We start from the raw sequence: 15989 nt of genomic DNA, 5'->3' as shown, positions 1-15989 counted from the left end.
AGGCCTGTATGAGCTGAAACATTGATTCATGTAATTGAAAATACAAAGATTGTGATCTGATTTACGAGTGTGTTGCCTTCCCCTCCTGCCTTTGGTGTCTATTTATGAGTCAACAGCTCGATATAAGACCATCTCTGAGCCATCATATGTACATGTTAGATATATAAGCCTATTACTATTTAAGATAATATTGTGTACTACTGTTGTCCTAGCTAAGGAAGCAAAGAGATTTGTGATACAATTGTTAAGATATAATTTCACTACGTCAAATCTCCACAGTCATAAATAACCTGATTTATCAAGGAAGAAAAGCAAAACAAAATAAGATATTGCATCCACAGACTCTCTGCTTGGAGCAGATTGCATGACAGACTGATGAAGAAAATAAACAAGATTACTAGTGCTGGCAGTGAAGGGATGAAATAATGAGCGTGCTGCTTATCCATGATGGGTAAGATTAACTGTATCCACGGAAAATGAAACAGCAGACTTACAGTGTTGAACTGAGAGAGAGTTCAGGAGAAGTGGCTGCTGTTTTGGTCAATTAAACTGGAAAACCTTTAGGCGACTTTTAAGTCTTTGTAGTTGGAGCCTATTCTCCACTGAACATTCATCAGCTTACGTCCCTTTGTAACTGTTACTGTCTCAAAAGGCTTCACACAACATCCACACTATTAAAATAAACCTCACCCCCATAACCTTAACCCTTCAACTGAGGATGAGAAAAACTCACAGGCCCTCATTAGAAACAAAAACATTCACTCCATTGGGACGATCAGACATGCAGTGGGTCCTGAGAATGGGCCAATGAAGATTAAATCTATGTTTCATCCAATTAAAAGATGTTTTAATTGGCTAGATAGAACTCGAGGAAACAAGCAGCTCAAATTTTCATCTAGACAGAAAATAAGATGTTAGCTATCTAAGAAAATAATAACAAATATTGCACATTTGCAACAAATTTCTAATAAAATCTTGTACTGTAATACAAGATCATAGGATACAATATACTTTATTGAAATTTGTCTTGGTCTCAGATGCTGCACACATGTAGCTGCCTTTATAATAATAAAAACTAAAACAAATCAAACAACACATAGACAAAAGCACATACTGTAGCAAACCACAACCCCAATTTACACATATTGCATTTTATTCATATTCTGGGTGCAGATTGCCGGGAGGGATGGGGGGATTTGTCTCTCTCCGCTTTTAAATATCTTTTTGTTTTGTCTTTGGTAGAGATACATGTGATCCCTGTTTCTGGTCTAGTGAAAAAAAATAAATGCTCTATGTCCATCAGTAGATGGTGCAAGTTGACTTACTGTACTTACTATTTTTATTATTTAATTTTTACTTCAAGTTTGGAAAGGCGGTAAACAATAACCGTAACTGCTGTAAACAATAACTATCTTAGTATTGGTGTTTGTTAGCTATTGAAAGTGAATATCAGTATCAAAGGGCGACAAAACCTTTTACCATCTTTTGTGCTGAAAAATGTACAGAAGAAGTCACTATATGCCTGTATAATAACAGTTGAAATGTTATTTCTGGAAGTGTTCCCCCATTTACAAATCTCACACTGCACATATTACACATATTACCCTCAGTGGTTGTAATGAGTCCTTTCGTTATGTGCTAATCTTACAGTGATGCCTTATATTGGAAACTTATGTGCAGTCAGAAAGTTTCTGCCCATTCACAGATGCTTCTTGTCAAACACAAATTACAAAATATTTTTCAAACAGATTAAGATTTAATTCTAATTTTTCAGATTTTATGCATTCACATCCTCAAGGACAAAATTTGCAATTTATGAGTTCTGGCATAGAGCAGTCACTGTTTGTCTAATGGATCGCTTAGTTTTGATTTGGCATCTACACTATTGTAGCTGGGTGAGAGAGATTATTTTTCTTCAACTCATACAAATAAAAAGCAACTGAAAATAAAGAAGCTGAACCCGAACGCCTGCCAGTCCAGCCATTCAGAGAGAGATGATGAAAATATGAGCAGAAACCTGCATCAGGCTGCATAAATCTCATCTAGACCCAGGTTTGGTATTTTAGATTAATACCATTGATTCTTTTCATATGTGTTTGCTTTACTGCTCCCTTTATAGAAGGTGATAACTAGCATGATGCATTGTATAGTAGATTATTTTTTTTGAAGTGGAGGGTAAGAAAAGCAATTTCTTCTCCAGACACACGATCACATCCTGAGTGGTTTCACACTGAATTGGTTTTTCATAAATTTTCATTAACGTTCAATTGGAGCAGCAGAGATATAGTCAAATAGAGGTAATTAAAGTCCAAAAGACACATACTGCTCCGATTCTGAGAGTCTAATGAAAGATTTGTATTCTTTTCATCACATGTTGAAATGTTTCTTTTTAAATTAAATCTGCAGTGAGATCACCCGTGCAATGGCTTATGTGGAGCCTCTATTGTGTGGAGATCTTATTAAGGTTTAATAGTTTCATCCCAACATATCCTGTTGTCCTGAAATAGATAAGATTGATACGGTTTTCTTTTTTTATTTCATTAAGGTTTGCTTAGTGGTCAGACTGCAGAATGGACTGTATTTTCCTTTTTTTGTCTTTTACTTCCCTTTGATACTCACTCATTCACACGTTTACTGCATGCACTGTTGTTTGTTATCTGTTCACTTTGCAAGAAAGAGGTGGCACTGATGTTAAAGATTTCTGTGTGATGGAGCGCTCAGTTTTTGTGCTGCTTTTTCATTCTGACATTGGGACACTTTTCATGTTTGAGTTTACAGGGAAGCAGAGGCACAACACTTCACTTTGAATTTATCTATGACACAGTTGTGTTAGTTTTTGTCCAGGGAATCGCTGTGACTTGAAACTGCCATGACAGGTTTTATTTCTGCAATCTGAGTCTTGCCACTGTCGACCTCCCTGACCTCTCTTTCACTTCGGTTTACAGCCGCTTTTACTGCTACATACTAAGTATCCAAGGGTGTGATTTCCACTGGGGATGAGGGAACATGTCCCATTCACTCCCCCTCACTTTTCTAGTTCCAGGTGTATTTTCAGTAAGAGTATGTCTTACTGTCCAGTCACCACAGTCCAGATGAAAGAAAATCTGAGTTGATAAAAATATTTTTCATCAGAGTACATCACCATGCATTCACAGGAGCTACTGTAAGCTTTAGGAGCGCTGGAGGGACTTTTGTTGCCCCGTGTTTCACCTCTCAGGCAACATAAAGGCTGGCCTACTTTAGGTTGGTGGTGGTTGTTGGGGCTGTATGCAGAATACCTGCAGAAGACCCTGCAACTTTTATGCACTCTATTTTAGTTTTCAATAAAAAAGTCTGGTTCAATGGTTCAATAAAGTAATTTAATCTATTAGTTAGTAGTTAATATTCTCCCTAAAGAGAAGATAGAATTGGACATCAGTCAAAGATGAAGCAGTAAAGCACTGTGCACTTGTGAAATGAAGATGAGAAAGTATCAGGTCTCTATCAAGGAAACTAAAAATGACTTTAAGTAAGGTTCATGAATTAATAATTAAGTGTTTTACACTGCTGTTTCTTAGACTGAGTACAGCAGAGATGTGGACTTTAGTCACATGATTTGGACTTGGCTATTAAATAAAACGTCCTCAGATAATTAATTTAACTTAAGGGACATTGATGTTTTTTTTTTTGTTTTTTTTTGTACTATATATACTATTTTAGGTAGTCTCAAACCAATTAAGTAATATCTCAAAATAATGACTTACTATCTTATCTAAGTCCTTATTATGATTTGATTCCAACAGGCACATCTGCCGGAACTGATCACGGCTCTTCTACACAGAGCTAGTGATTCCATCAGCAGCACATCCCAGAAGTGGCTCTCCACTCTGCTCCGCTTCAAATAGGCGTCTATTTTTGACGGATGCCACATCAGGCTGCACAGAGCAGATCAGGCGGGCAGGAAGTCAGACAGAGAAACAGCATAGACAATCCAGTCTGTTATCAAAAGAAGATCCCCCTTGCAGATTTATGATCATAAAAACAGACAAAAACAAAGTATTTAATTATATACTACTACTACTGATCCGTGGTAGTAGCCAAAAATCAAGGAAAGAGGACCAAATTACAAAATCTGATCAAATCAACAGAAAATGCACTGCTTCTGAATTGCTGCTAGTGGGGCATACAGCCATGTAGAGGATGGATTGGAACCGTCCAGGAAAAAACTTACAGTAAAGATAATTTAATTTCTATACAAAAAACATGCTGTGGCCACAAAAAAACAAAACAAATTGCAGTATACAGTAAGAGACGTGACACCTTTCAACTCTTATGACATTTGAAGTAGCACAAAGAGCAGTAAATCAAGGCTCTGTTGTTAAAATGGTGGCGAGCACTTTATGACTTGTTTACAACTCAAACTCAAAGTTTAAGACTCAGGACTTGCCTGCTTCGACTTTGGACTTGAGTGCAAGTACTTGAAACTTACTTGTGACTTGCAAAACAATAACTTGGTCCCCCCTCTGGTCTGTAGTAAAACAATAGTATGTTTTAGAATAAAAAACTGTACATCCTCTTCAATTGAATTCTGAAACCAAACCTACAGCTCTGTGTATGCCTTACTGCATTTCATTATACAAGAGAAAAACACAGTGCCAGTCTGCTCATTGATGTAGTCTGGGTTGGCCAATTTCCAGCACATACTGATGAGACTGTAGGTGTACTGTAGCTACACTCTTTGTTTTACCTTACTTACAATATTCCAGCCCAGATTGCCAAGACTGCAGGGATTTCACATTACAAATTCTCCTGCCATATGGTGTTTGTCTAACTGGAAGCGGAAAGTCAATACGACACTGATATGTTTGTACCTATTTTAAACTATTGCAGTGATTCAAGGTGATACACACAGGCTGATTGAGGAGCTGTCATTTTAGCTGAGAGGAAATCTGGAAGAAGAGGAGATGCTGAGCGAGTTACTGATGATATAAAAGGACAGAGTGAAGCCCATAGGGAACTATTGGACTGCCTGTTCTGAAGGATTTGTTCTGAATCAGGTTGGAAGAGGCCATTTAAAAGCTGGTGTCAGATTTATGAACTCCTGATCAAATGTAGGAGAGTGATGATACATTAATTTGTCCACAGAACAATACATCACTCAAGGAAAAGTCTAAAAAATGAAAGGTGACTGAAAAATTACCTGCTCTCAAGGACTATGGATGTGAGGATTGCAGAGATAAAAATAGTAACCCTGAGCAGCCATCAGCCATCGGTTCTTTGCAAGAAGACCTACGAAACAGACAATACTGCGGCATCAGTCAACTTGAATCCATATTGATTTTTTAGTCTCAAAATAATTTGTGAGCTCAGCTCTTAAACAAATCCCCACTGTGCACCACAAGTGAAATAAGGAAAATAAAAAAGCAAGTACTGCAAGGCAGTCAACTGAACAGAGACGTGTGTGTGCTGGGCGATATAACTCTTCCTGCAGCAAGCCACAGACAGACAGCCTCAAATACTGATCCCTAAAGGACCGTGTGTGTGTGTCCATGGTCTGTTGGCCTGTTTGTATCACAGGAGGCCTGGAATTTCATTATTTTAGAGGCAAGGCCACTTGGCCTGCAGAGATGTTTTTTTGAGGGCACAAAGGCCAAATGCCAGAGGAACAAGGCCATCAAATAAAACAACAATTGTAAGTCCATGAAAATAATGGATTTAACTAAAGGGTTAAGGATGATTTTATTTGGAAGATTTGAATGGCCAGGATAACTGATGTAGTATCTCAAAATATGATTTAAAAATGACTCATTTTGAGAAAGTTTATCATTATCTTGAGATACAAAGTCATTAATTTAAGAAAGTGATATAATGAATAATGAATTACAGGATCTTTTCCTCTTTCAGTGCCGTGAAAAATACATGCATAGGCGATGTAACGTGCATATAGCTGTTTGACACTATCATCAGAGACTTCAGTCTGCAGTGTAAACCACAGAATTCTGTCCATATTTGCACACTTCTTTTCTTGTGCTCCTCCACATGAGCGCTTTCTCTCTCACTTGCTCTCTCAGTGGTGCAAGTCTGCATCATTCTTAAATAGCCCGGTTTTCCAGGCTCAAAATCTAACCCACCAATCGTTACTTGTGCAGTGCTTCACTTGATGTCAATCAGAAACTCAACAAAAGACGGGGGAGTGCAGGTGGGGCGTCAAGGTCACTGTTGCCACAGGCTTTGTGCTTTTTTGAGGGACGTAAGATCAAACTGATAGAGCACAGCAGACATGGCCGTCATGACTGCTGTTAAATTCCTGCTTTGTTTCACAGTGCTTTTCTCTAATAAAAAGTGACACAACTAATTTCTGAAGTTGTTCATCCAGTGAATCCTCATTGAAATCCATTGTACACAGTGGCATAGATGGAAGTAGGGCGGGGACGACCATCATGATTCTAACCCCAGTCTGAACCCTCATCCTAAAAGGGAAACAAGAGATATCAGCTTTGGGTACATATTGAACCAAAGGTCAGAGATGTTTGACAGTTTTTCCTGGAAGATGGTCATATTGCAGATGCATAAAGAAACTGGCGGCACAGTGGCATAGTGGTAGCACTTTTTGCTTCAGAACAAGAAGGTTTGAATCCTGCTTTGGACGTGGCATGTTCTCTCTCTGCCTGTGTGGGTTTCCTCTGGGTGCTCTGGTCTCCCGCATCATCGAAAACATATATGCAAGGTCAATTCTTAGTCAGTATGCCAGACCAAAGTGCTGGCTTGGAGCTGATGTTGGTCTCCAGGTGCTGCACAATAGCTGCCCACTGCTCCTTGTATTGGGAAGGGTTACATGCTGAGAATATATATGACTGAATAATTGTTCTCTGTAGGTTGTATGATCACAATAAAGTTGGGCTGAAATGTGTGTTGACACAATTTATAATCACGCATACAAGTTTCTTGATAAAACGTCATCACTGACATGTGCCCAAAACACACACTAAAATAAGACCATGGTTGTCATTAATAAGCAGGAAAACATCAACTCCAGTTCTCTGTTTGAGCACAAAGTCTGGCCTCCTGCATAAAAGTCAGATCTGCTACATGCTCATCCGCCACTCTGACATTCACACTCTTACTTTTTACCTTGCTACATAAATAGAACAGTACTTCCTGCACTGGCACTGAATGTTGGCATTCGATATAAATCTGGGCATTGGCCATTTTTCAGGGTTTTCTGGTGTTGTTCCTCTGGGGAACTGTAAGACGCTGCCCTGTAAATCCTCCTTTAGAAAGACTTCTTTCTCTGTTGTCTGTTCGTTATGTAGACCTGGATTATACAAACTCAACCTGGAGTTTATAACTCCTGCATCCTTTCATTGGGATTAGGTCTTTCTTAAGCTTCAACTAATGATTATTGTTACTGTGAGTTAATTTGTTAATGTGTTTAATAAGTGGGGATCTGAAATCTTAAACCCAAAGATATTGAATTTATGATGTAAAACAGAGAAATGCATCAAATTGCAACATCTCAGAAGCTGGAACCAAAACTTAGCTTGATAAATAATTGATTAGCTCTACTATTTTTAGGTATTTTTTGTACAATCTGTTTCTGCTGTGTGTATTTGTGTATCTTGTTATGCTAAGTTTATTTAAGGGATTGTGGATTGTCGATGGGTTTAGACTATTGTGACTATGTGAAAAAATTAACACTCATCAATGTCCTGGTAGATAGATGAAGAAATAATGGATCATGTTGTAGGTACTTCCACCCACTGCAGAGTGTAACAGCTACTGTCATGCAGCTACTAAGGATGAACTTCCAACTACTGTAATGCTCTGATAGTCTAATTGGCAGTTTGACTGACAGCTCCTCCGTGACCATTCCTATTGCCCTGTGCTCAGCCTTATTTCTAACTCCCCACCTTGCTTTTCTAGCCAAACATTAAAAACTAACCATAGAAATCAGCAGAGACTTTCAAATTGAGGCAGGCTGCCATTGTAACAATTCCCCTTTGTCAGCTGAGCGGTCCGGCTCAATGCTGATTAATGAGCTGGGGTCAGAGTCTCCCCAGGAGGAAGTCGCCATTATCTCCAATACTACGCTTGTGGGAATTTCTGAATGGAGGTGAAGTCAGGAAAGGCAATCAGTGTTAATCACAATGAAAGAGCACACACTTTGATCTGAGCTCCCCTTCCACTCGCTCTTCGTTTGTCTCTCCGGGGAAACGAGCAAATCCAGCAGAGACTAGTTAGGCCATGTTTAGTTTCTTTTCAAGGTTTGGCTGTCATTATGGGCTCATGAATAAAAAATATGCAGTAGTTTTTTTGGAATCTTTGTGTGGCTGCTTTTTGCAGTTGATGCGGTGAATGGAAAACCTCAAAATTTCCATTTATCATACACGGTAACAATAAGAAGAGCAAAGACAATAAAGTTGATTGTAAAGATGGTAAAGCTGATGATGGTGACTTTAATGAGAGATTAGTTACATAGTATACAGGACTGTATAAATGTTCATATATCTTGAAAAGACAAGGTAAATAGTCAGATTATTTTTACAAGCTCTTATGCCTTGTTAATAATCATGTTTTTCTTCAGTATGATGTTCAGGGAAATCATTAAGCCAGCTGCAGCAACTCATTATGTGTATGTGAAGACTATGATAAATAACTCTGCCTGAGCCTGCATGAGTTTTTCTTGGTTTTTATGGGAAATGTTTGTGGTTTTGACTTAGCCGCCGCGTGTGTTAAATCTTTAAAACAGCGTTTTATTTAAAGATCAAAACAGTGCTTCAGATGCTTTTTGACCATAAGCAAATGGATGCTCTCTCTGTTTCATAATTGATTTTAAAAACCTGATTCGACCCGGTGTTGCACAGACAGTAAGAGACAGATAGATATTTTATTAATCCCCTTAGGGAAATTTGGATGTTGAGCCGCTCTCACACAAAAAAAATTAGATTAAAAACAGTGAACAAACAATAAAAGCCAGTAATAAGGCAGTTATCATCACTGTTTGGGGTTTTGTTTAGTCACACCTGCTCCCAGATGAGGGGTAGAGCAGAGAGCACAGAGAAACTTGGCAGAGCCTCATTAAACTGCAGTGCTGAGTTTTCCTGCCTCTCTTTTGTTAACAGCATCTTTCCCCCATTCATCTGTTTCAGGACTCAGATTCACTTCACAGTGGCCATTGATTTCACTGCATCAAATGGTGAGTGTTTTGACTGCCATCACCTTGTTCTGCTTCCATTTCCGTCCTCTGATGTATGACTGTGACATTTTCCATGAATCAAAGACGGGGCTCGAGTTTTCTCCCTGCTTGTAATATTCAGTCTTTTTTCTTTCAAGTATGTGTATTTTTTTGTACAAAGTGGACAAAGAGAGAGAGAGAAGACACTGATTATAAACTGCATTTAGAAAAGGTAAAAAATGCTGTATCCAGTAAAAATACAAAGCCAACAACAGGTTGTGTATTTATGGGCACAACACAAATAATATGTATTGTATTTACCATAGTAGAGATGCACCAAGAAAGATTAGATTTAAATAAATAGAAAGAATAAATAACTTATAACTTATCCTGACTCTAAAACAAAACATCCAGCCCTAAAATCATGCCCTCCCATGAAAAAACATAATCTGTTGAGATAGCATATATCTGTTTAGAGCAGGGGTTTTAAAATTCTGAATCTGTGGGCCTCCCCTCAGTCAAAGTTAGAAAAAAGTTGTTCCCTCTTAGTTTACTTGCTTAGTTTCACTCTAAAGGACCATGATTATGTTATTTGATCGTGTAGACACTCAGTTTATAATCATAATTGAACCATGAATATGCCTGTTTTATATAACTCCAGACTACACTAAATACATACCAAAAGGTCTGTCAGTTTCTGACTCTGGAAAACAGTAAAATTCCCCAACAGTGCATCTCATCAAACAGAAAAACCAAAGCAAATATGTTACTTTTGAACCCACATTTTACCTGAGAGCTTTAGTCACTAGTTCCTATATTAATTTATATTGTCTTATCATATTATATTATTTTATATTATATTATGTTGTGTTATGTTATGTTATATTGTGTTATGTTATACAAGTGATGATGTATTATTATTATTATAGATATATTAGTCCCACCTTTACACATATTATACTTACATATTAATGTATCGATAAATAGAATCAAATAATAGAATTCACTACACTAATCAGGGAATAGTGAGGAGTAAACAGAAGTAAACTCTGTTTATTCATCTCATTTAAACGAGACTGAGTTTACTCACCTGTATCAATCAATGAGGGGATACAAGGTGGGCAAACAGTTTATCCGCCTCTGTATTTATCGCTACACCCTTGATACTAATATACTATATTTTTTATTTAAAGTATATTTTGATGCAAAATACTTATGTGGTTAAAAAAAAAAAATAATGCAATTTTAAAACACTACACACACATATAGAACAGGGCTACAACTGTTAAAAGAACAACTAACGAGAACAGTGCTAAGCAGTCCAGAGCACAGTGCCTATTTTTATCTGTTTAGGGTGATTATTACCACCCCATGATCACTGCTAGGTGTGGTCAGGTGTGGTCTGTTGTTACTGAGAATGCAGATTGCTTGTAGTATTAATATTTCTACGCAGTAGTATTACTACCTTCACTTAGATAAAAGATCTGAATACTTCCTCCATCATTGCAAACAGCCAATCAGGAGCTTCCGTATGCATTCAAACATCTCGACTTGATCATTCTGATGGTATTTTATTGCCTCTGCTTCAACCGAACAGCATTCATTCGTAAAATATATCCACAAGTGTTCACAGTGTCACTGGGTGTGTACACATGTACATTAGTATCCTGGTTTGGAGCCTTATCCTGTTTTTGATTATACTCTGGATATGGCATTTACATGGAAAATGAAAAACCTGATTATTTATATCCCTGAGTATACAGATCTTTGACGGTCTGCCTGCAGCTGTGTCTTGATTTCTCACCTCAACTCCTGTGAGATGGATCAGAAACCTGGATAAATTGTTGACATGCCAAAGTATCCTGGTTTCTATCAAAGAAGTCCAGGTAGAATATCCAGGTTTGTGTAAGCTGTTTACATGAAAACTCCAAAAACCTAATCATATCCAGGATACTGGTTTACATGTAAACACACTCACTGTAACTCCAAATGTGTAAACAGAAAAATACAAACCTTGAATTCCAGTGTTGTTAATAACCCCTCTAGCTTCACTTCTGATTCAGAACATCCAATTTAGCGTCGACTCACTCTTATTTCTCTGCTTGCAGCTGTCAGTTGGGTCTTGGTCTGATTTGTTTGCATCACTGACTCTGACTTCTCTTATCTTGGAAGGAAATCCGTCCCAGTCCACTTCACTGCACTACATGAACCCGTACCAGATGAATGCCTATGCCATGGCGCTGAAGGCCGTGGGAGAGATCATCCAGGACTATGACAGTGATAAGATGTTCCCTGCCCTGGGATTTGGTGCTAAGCTGCCCCCGGATGGGAGGGTCTCCCATGAGTTTCCTCTGGTGAGTTAACTATGGTGTTATTATTTTAGACACTCAGGTTATAATTCAGCATCACAATATTTCATGAAGTTGATCTGACTTTGAGAACATGACTTTGGCCCTCGCAGTGGAGCTTATCTTTCATGCTCTCGCCAACATGTACGGATAAGTGTATTTTCATGTGCAATATGGATGTGTGCATTTCAAGATGAATGCTGCTACACCTCTGACATGCATAATTCAGAGTGAATTTCATTTACCTTTTATAGTGCAAATTAGGTTCTGTAAGGCTGAAGGATTCTTAAATCAATTTGGCTTCTCTCAGCCAGCTAATGTGCTCTGGCTGCTGCATAGTACAGCCTAATGAGGAGTCTGTCTACAGGGTGACGTCTGCATCACTCTATGTTTCCATTAAAATTTGCAAATTAAGAGTCATTTCACCATATAATTGAAGCCTCACTAGTCTAGTCAGTAATTTTAAAAGTAAAGTTGTAGTCTTGGCTGAAGTGTTTGTTATATACAGTATGTTTGGTTAGAAGTGTGCCTTGTAGCTAAGGAAGCTAACCTTTGAAGCAAAGTTTGACAAGCACATCACTGGAAGCAAAGAATGTTTTCAAAATGTCATTCAGCCCTTAAAGAGCAACTCCACAGTTTAGATTTTTTGGTGGAGAAGAGCTAAACCTCTATGGTTTGCAAGATAAGAGTCTAATGAACGATCGATGGCCTCGACTGCTACATTACCTCTGCACCAGGAGTGGAACAAGCATGTAGTCACTGCTAGTTAGTTAAGTAAAGTCATTTTATTATAGAAGACATTTAAAAACAGCAAATGTTGACCAAACTGCCTACATAGAGATGGGATTATTTGATTGATGATTACAATTAAACAAAAACAGAAATAATCAAATGCAAATTAATAACAGCACAGAATATCTTGGAAAATCTCCAGAATAAAACAAATATGTCTGTATGTATTAATGATGACAATGAAGCGGCTACAGATAAGAGGCGAGTCTTTAGACAGGTTTTAAATGTATCAATAAAGGGGAGATATGTAATTGTTAGTGACAAACTATTCCACAACCAATCAATCAGTCACCTACAGTTTCTAACTGGATGCATGGAATAGAGAGTACAGTTGCAACAATTAGTCGATCATTCGATTAGTTTGATAAATGATTAATCATTCTGGGTCATTTTTTTAAATAAAAAATGTCCAAATTCTCTGATTTCAGATTCTCAAATGTGAATATTTTCAGTCCTCTCTGACAGTAAATTGAATATCTTTGGGTTCTGGACAAAACAAGACATTTGGGAAACAGTAATGAACATTTTTCTAATTCTTCTGACTTTTCATGAACCACACAACTAATTGATTAATTGAGAAAATGATCAACAGATTAATCGATAATGAAAATAACCATTCATTGTAGCCAAAATGGAGAGCAGTGATTGGTCTAAGGGGGTGTGAGGTTGAAATGGGGGGTGAGAATCTTAAAATCGTTTCTATACTTCACTGGTAACCAGCAAAGAGAGGCCAGTACAGGAGAGATATGGTCATTCTTCTTAGTACCGGTCAAGAGCCTCGCTGCTGCTTTTTGAAGCAGCTGCGGGTGAGACAGGGCTGACTGATTCCTACATTGTTAGATTGATACCTTTTTCATCCCTGTTCATCCATCACAGACTCAAAAAAGTCAGTTTAATTTAGCATAGCTTTGACTGAAAGCATGCTTAAATTTTAACAAACACAAAGCTGTCTCATTTACACTCTGTTGTTGTCTGTTTAACATATTTTTGACTAAGGTCCTTCTGAGCCAGGCACAGAATTAGCACCATCCACCAGCCAAATGTCTGTAAAATATGCAAGTGGCTGGTAGATTTACCAGCCAAAAAAATTATCTATTGAGTGGCTGGTAAAATTTGAGCGCTTACTAACCATTTGGCTGTTTGACAAAAAAATATTTTTTGCACTCTGCTTTTGAGTTGTTTATGGGGAGTAGTGCCTTGCCTCTGCTTCCAGGCTGTGTTTTTACTCATTCACTGCACATTCATTCATTTCACGCACTAGGAAATTCTAAAAGGCTACATTATATAGTGTGTTAGATGACAAAATCAAAAACAATCACACATACAATTTCAGTCATTTCTTTTATCTGGCAATACTCTGTATTTGTCTTTTTCTATAAAGCAATAATAAACATGTGTTCTGAGTTTGGCACACCACAGAAACCTGTGTCATAACCACCCAGCCAGATTTGAATCATTAAAAAAAATCATTAAGTACATAAAATCATGGGAAAAAATGAGTTTCATCTGCTCTTATATGTATGACCTGAAAATGCCCTGAAACAGTTTCTCCATAGCAGCTTTATTGGACATGTTCAGAGATGTTTGAGTCACCAGAGCCAAAGGACAGTGAGAGGATGGTATTTCTTTCTTCTGTGTTGGGTTGTTGGTACTGAAGTGAGCTGAAGTGGATCAAGGTCTAGTCAGGTTGGATTAGGAAAACATCTTGATGTGGATTGAAATAGACCCTCTGACAGCGTTAACCACCTGTTAGAAAAGCCTTTCTGGCCTGATATGTAAATATCAAACTTAACAGCAGCTGAAAATGTTGTTTTTGCTGACCAACAGTTCTCACTTTGCTGCAGTGGTGTAGGCGTGTACGGCACAGTTTGTCAGTAGGCTGTGGCATCACTAGTGGGCGTGGTTAAAGGTGTGACAGGGAGCACTTCTGTTCACATCCACCACTAAAGATGGGTGTGGTCAGAGGAGCACCAGACAAATGTGAACACTTCTTTTCAGCCTGGATTTAAGTTACACTTTTACTTTCATCAGATGCATTGTAATTCTCCTGAAAAAGAAATTGTTGCTTACATTAACTATTCATTTTTTATGTCAAGCCCTATTGTATTTCACAATTACAAGAGAAATAGAATATGAAACTACTGTTATACATTAATGTTTTGTTTTTTGTGTTTCACAGAATGGCAACATTGAGAACCCTTACTGTAATGGCATGGAGGGGATCCTCGAAGCTTACCATCAAAGCCTTAAGACGGTTCAGCTGTATGGACCCACCAACTTCGCTCCTGTTGTTAATCATGTGGCAAGGTACAAACACAAACACCTGCCTCAGCGAACATCACAGGGCACAACCGTCCTCCCTGCGAAAGTCAATCTGTAAATAATCTTCATGCTGGGAGTCAGAGGTATTCAGACAGTGAGTGAAGGTTTCTCTCTGAATTGTGCAGAACTAATGAAGGCAGAGTAAACAATCAGCTGCCAGGCTGAGATGAATAGAAATGGTAATCAGGCATAATGCAATGCAGGTGCTACACTGCTTTTTAGCCATCTACTGTGCTGAGAGTTTCAAGGTAAGGTTGGCAGGGGATTTGTAAATGGATTCATGTCATGTAACCTTTCAACCATTTCATGAGTCACGTCGTTCAATAAATTAGCTTTACTGTGAATGTAGCTCCACATGCTTTAATTCACCATTATAAACTTCTTGTTATTGCAAATGGAATAAGTCCACAAAGAGTATTTGTCTACAAATGGGGCTCTACCACATTAAAAGGACAACAGACCGAGCAGACAAATTTGTTGAAAATCGTCTTCTCAAGATTGTAACAGTAGTAAAATTATAATAAGGCACAGGTGTACACAGTCTCACCCTGACCTCGGAGTCAAGCTGGGACTGAGTTCTCTGTAATAATGACTCATGACTTGGCTTGGACATGAATATTAATGACCCACTCTTGGACTCAGGTCTGTGCACCGTGGACCTGAACTTGAATTTTAGATTTTTCAGCATTTACCTGCCTTTGCGGTTTGTTGCAGTGTGGATAATAAGCCCTACAAAAGTGTCCCACCCTGTGGGACAATAAATATAACTAAATGAAGCTTTAATCTTAACAATTATCATTTTAGCATTTATAAGCTCTATGTAAACATTTAATAAATTGTATATGACACACTATGATGTAGTTGTAAGAAGATAAGCAGGATATTTTATGGATTTAAGGAAGTGCTTACCGGGGACCTTGAGTAGGTTGTAGGGGTCCCCTGCAAAAGCAGGACTTAATATTTTAATTATTGAATTATTTAGATTTTTATCACATATTTGGAAGTTAGATTATTGATTTTTAGCATTATTAAGACTTCATTATCTTAGAACTAGTCCTTGACATGAAATAGTTTGGGAATCCTGACTACAGTCTACGCTGCATGTCTTTACCCAGTTACAACAGTTTGACATCATGAGGGCAACAACAGTGTTCTACACTTGTTCTTCTCTCTGGTTATTGGTGGATCGCAAACCAACTTTATACCGACTGTCATACCTACTGTATCAGACTGTGTACAGTAGATCATTGACATATGGACAACATGATAGCTCCCCAAAAGGGAAGCCAAGACATTTTGATCATCCTCTGGTGGCTGGCTGCAGTATAGGTCATGAATCCCGGCCCATTCGTATTAGCAGAGGACACGTGGAC

At 38.1% G+C, this 15989-nt stretch overlaps 1 protein-coding gene across 2 annotated transcripts in view; it reads left to right on the top strand.

The window, feature by feature from the left end:
• cpne5a (copine Va) overlaps positions 1-15989 on the top strand; it is a 116779-nt gene that overhangs the window by 86261 nt on the left and 14529 nt on the right. For both annotated transcript variants that reach the window (XM_084721213.1, XM_084721214.1), the window contains 3 exons: positions 9129-9175; positions 11327-11508; positions 14474-14601. In XM_084721213.1, coding sequence (XP_084577339.1) covers positions 9129-9175; positions 11327-11508; positions 14474-14601 — 357 coding nt within the window. The remainder of the gene's footprint in view (positions 1-9128; positions 9176-11326; positions 11509-14473; positions 14602-15989) is intronic.

Source organism: Lutjanus erythropterus, chromosome 6 (genome assembly GCF_056507025.1).
Source record: "Lutjanus erythropterus isolate fLutEry1 chromosome 6, fLutEry1.hap2, whole genome shotgun sequence".
Lineage (NCBI taxonomy): Eukaryota > Metazoa > Chordata > Actinopteri > Lutjaniformes > Lutjanidae > Lutjanus > Lutjanus erythropterus.
This window is presented reverse-complemented; position numbering and strand designations above follow the sequence as displayed.